Source organism: Oryza glaberrima, chromosome 5 (assembly GCF_000147395.1).
Source record: "Oryza glaberrima chromosome 5, OglaRS2, whole genome shotgun sequence".
In the NCBI taxonomy this organism is placed as follows: Eukaryota; Viridiplantae; Streptophyta; class Magnoliopsida; order Poales; family Poaceae; genus Oryza; species Oryza glaberrima.
In genome coordinates this window covers 1,672,138-1,674,925 of record NC_068330.1, presented here as the reverse complement: position 1 = coordinate 1,674,925, position 2,788 = coordinate 1,672,138, and the positions used below count along the sequence as shown (strand labels likewise).

Here is a 2,788-nt window from a genome sequence, read left to right as displayed (position 1 = left end):
ATGTTGCATCTGATTGAAATATTTTTCATCGAGCGATGAAACATCTAAAATAATTCTTGACAAGTGATGGAGTACAATCCGATATGTTTTTCCTAGCGTATATATCAGCCACTAGTTGCGTCCAAATTTTATGGGCGTGATTGATAAAATAATCTAATTTATATGATTCTGTAATATTTATATGTTTGAAATAATAAACCCTAAATAGGCAAAACAAATTAAGGGTACGGTGTTTAGGTTAGAGAAACGAGTAGAATAGCTAAACGGTTTTTACAGCTAATAGTGCTGGCCATGACACCATTACATGGGGAGTCAACGTTCAACGGTTGACTGGTCGGAGCAGCTAGACAGACACGTTGTTTTCTTAAGCCGCTTGAATTGTTTATTCCCGCGACACCCCCCTCCTCCACTTTAGGCTTTTAAAACTCTCTATACAATTAACAGCCAGCCAGCTAATTGCGGCTCTAACCACAGTCATTAGCAGCATTCATCCGCATCATCATTAGCCATCGTCGTCGTCGTCCTCCTCCCAACCCCACATGTCCCCCCTCCTATATAAACCCTGCCTCCCTCTCGACATCTCCTCCATTCTCAAACACACTCCACAGCTACAGCTGATCACTAGCTAGCTACTGAGATCGATCGATGGATTTGGAGATGGAGATGATGGGGATGGCGATGAGCCCGGCGATGTCGTCGGCGACAGCGGCGGCGGCGAGCGAGGACGAGGGCGACCTGAGGAGGGGGCCATGGACGGTGGAGGAGGACATGCTGCTCGTCGACTACATCGCCAACCACGGCGAGGGTCGCTGGAACTCGCTTGCTCGCTGTGCAGGTGATTAATTAATTATTCAGTCAATTGATTAATCAGTTGATCATTCGATCGATCGATCAGAGATTGAGATTAATTAAATAGTTAACGATCTCTGTGTTCCAAATTGCCAATACTGTTGTGTTGCCTATTTGGCTTGCTCCACTGAGCACGATAAGCTAGCTAGTGCACGTCTTAATCTGGAATATTCTAGAAGCTTATCTAGTTTAGCTAGTTAAGCTTCATTGTAGCAGCTCTCTCTCCATCCTCATCAGTTAATCTCTGCATGCTTAATTAATTTAATTTGCTAGTTTTCTACTGAACTGTGTGATCTCTCTCACCTGCAAAAGATCAAGATATACAATTAATCTTCAGTGATTAGCTAATCGATTTTGATTGTGGACACGTGTAGGGCTGAGGCGCACCGGCAAGAGCTGCCGTCTCCGGTGGCTGAACTACCTCCGCCCCGACGTCCGCCGCGGCAACATCACCGCCGACGAGCAGCTCCTCATCCTCGACCTCCACTCTCGCTGGGGCAACCGGTAATTAATTAAATTACCTTAATTAATTACACTTCAGTCCTTTCCAGGGACCTAAATGCGAATACTTCTGCGTGCCAGGTGGTCTAAGATCGCGCAGTATTTGCCGGGGAGGACTGATAACGAAATAAAGAATTATTGGAGGACCAGAGTGCAAAAGCACGCGAAGCAACTGAGGTGCGACGTCAACAGCAAGGAGTTCCGCGACGTCGTCCGCCACGTCTGGATGCCGCGCCTCGTCGAGCGCATCCAGGCCGACGCCGCCGCCGCCGGCGAAGTGGCGGCGCCGGCGCCGGTGTCGGCGGCGGCGACGAGGTCGATGAGCTCGCCGGCTGGCGCGATGTACCTCCACCACCAGCAGATTCCGCTCGCCGCCGGCGCCATGGTGGTGGCGCCGGCGGCGAGTAGCGAAGCGTACCACCACCACGGCGGCGGCGACACGAGCTGCAGCGAGCCGAGCCAGGCGGCGGTGACCATGAGCCCCGACGACGCATCCAGCACGCTCCGGTCGTCGGCCGCGGCCGCTGCGGCGGAGGACGAAGTGATCCACGGCGACGTGCTTAGCGGCAGCTGGTCGGAGCTTCTTGCCACCACCACCACCACCATCGCCGCCACCGGCGGCCGCGACGGCGCCGCCACCGCCGGCTTGCCGGACTTCGATGAGCTCGGAGATTTCGAGGACAACTTATGGAGCCTTGAGGACATTTGGCTGCACCAGCAGTGTTGATGATGCAAGCATCATATACAGAATTTCTACAGATCAGCAAATTAATTAGTGAGAGGGTTTAAGATAAACCAGGATGAAAGTATAAAAAAACATGTAAATTAGGATAAAACATATATAAATGCATATACTAGTAGTATAGAACAGAAGTTGCCAGATGAAGAAGGGAACTTTTAGTTAACTAATTAAAGTTGATATATATGTAGACTTAATTAGCAGGTGTTCCAAACTCCAAACATGCATGTGTACATGTCCTCCATTTTTTTTCCCTCTTACTTAATTATATAAGATTTTTGAGTTCTTTGGTTTTACTTTTGCATGCGTAGCTAGAGTCGCATCACATATATTCAAGCTTGTCCGGCATCCTCAAGTGTAAAAAACCGGTGCTTGAAGCACAAAATACACATTTTCTCATTTCAGTTTCTATATTATCAGCTCTCGCTCTCCATTGTGTAAATTCCTTTTTATTTACCGCCTTCCATTCATAAATTAAATAATGGTGTTTTGCATACCAAAGTCTTAGAAGTATAAATTTTGATCATTAATTAATTTTATATTGTACATATATTTGTGTAAAGTCTGATAAAACTGTAATATTATTATGACAGTGCTTTTCAAAAATGTTGGTCGAGCCATATATATTATATTTTTTCATTAATGTATCAGACATAAACACTTAAATATATTGATAATTAAAATTTTGAAAGTTTGGCT

General features: G+C 46.5%; 1 protein-coding gene across 1 annotated transcript; it reads left to right on the top strand.

Moving 5' to 3' along the window:
• The first annotated feature begins 601 nt into the window (after window positions 1-601).
• LOC127774139 (transcription factor JAMYB-like) lies at window positions 602-2,466 on the top strand. The gene is made up of 3 exons (XM_052300421.1): window positions 602-835; window positions 1,224-1,353; window positions 1,432-2,466. The coding sequence occupies exons 1-3, from the start codon at window positions 646-648 to the stop codon at window positions 2,075-2,077; spliced, it is 966 nt and encodes a 321-aa protein (XP_052156381.1). The 5' UTR covers window positions 602-645; the 3' UTR covers window positions 2,078-2,466.
• Window positions 2,467-2,788: the final 322 nt, after the last annotated feature.

Bases quoted from the DNA above. Each gene is read 5' to 3' on its own strand.
- LOC127774139 (XM_052300421.1), top strand. From the start codon at position 646: ATGGATTTGGAGATGGAGATGATGGGGATGGCGATGAGCCCGGCGATG. The intron at 836-1,223 runs GTGATTAATTAA...GGACACGTGTAG, and splicing joins CTCGCTTGCTCGCTGTGCAG to GGCTGAGGCGCACCGGCAAG. The intron at 1,354-1,431 runs GTAATTAATTAA...TCTGCGTGCCAG, and splicing joins CACTCTCGCTGGGGCAACCG to GTGGTCTAAGATCGCGCAGT.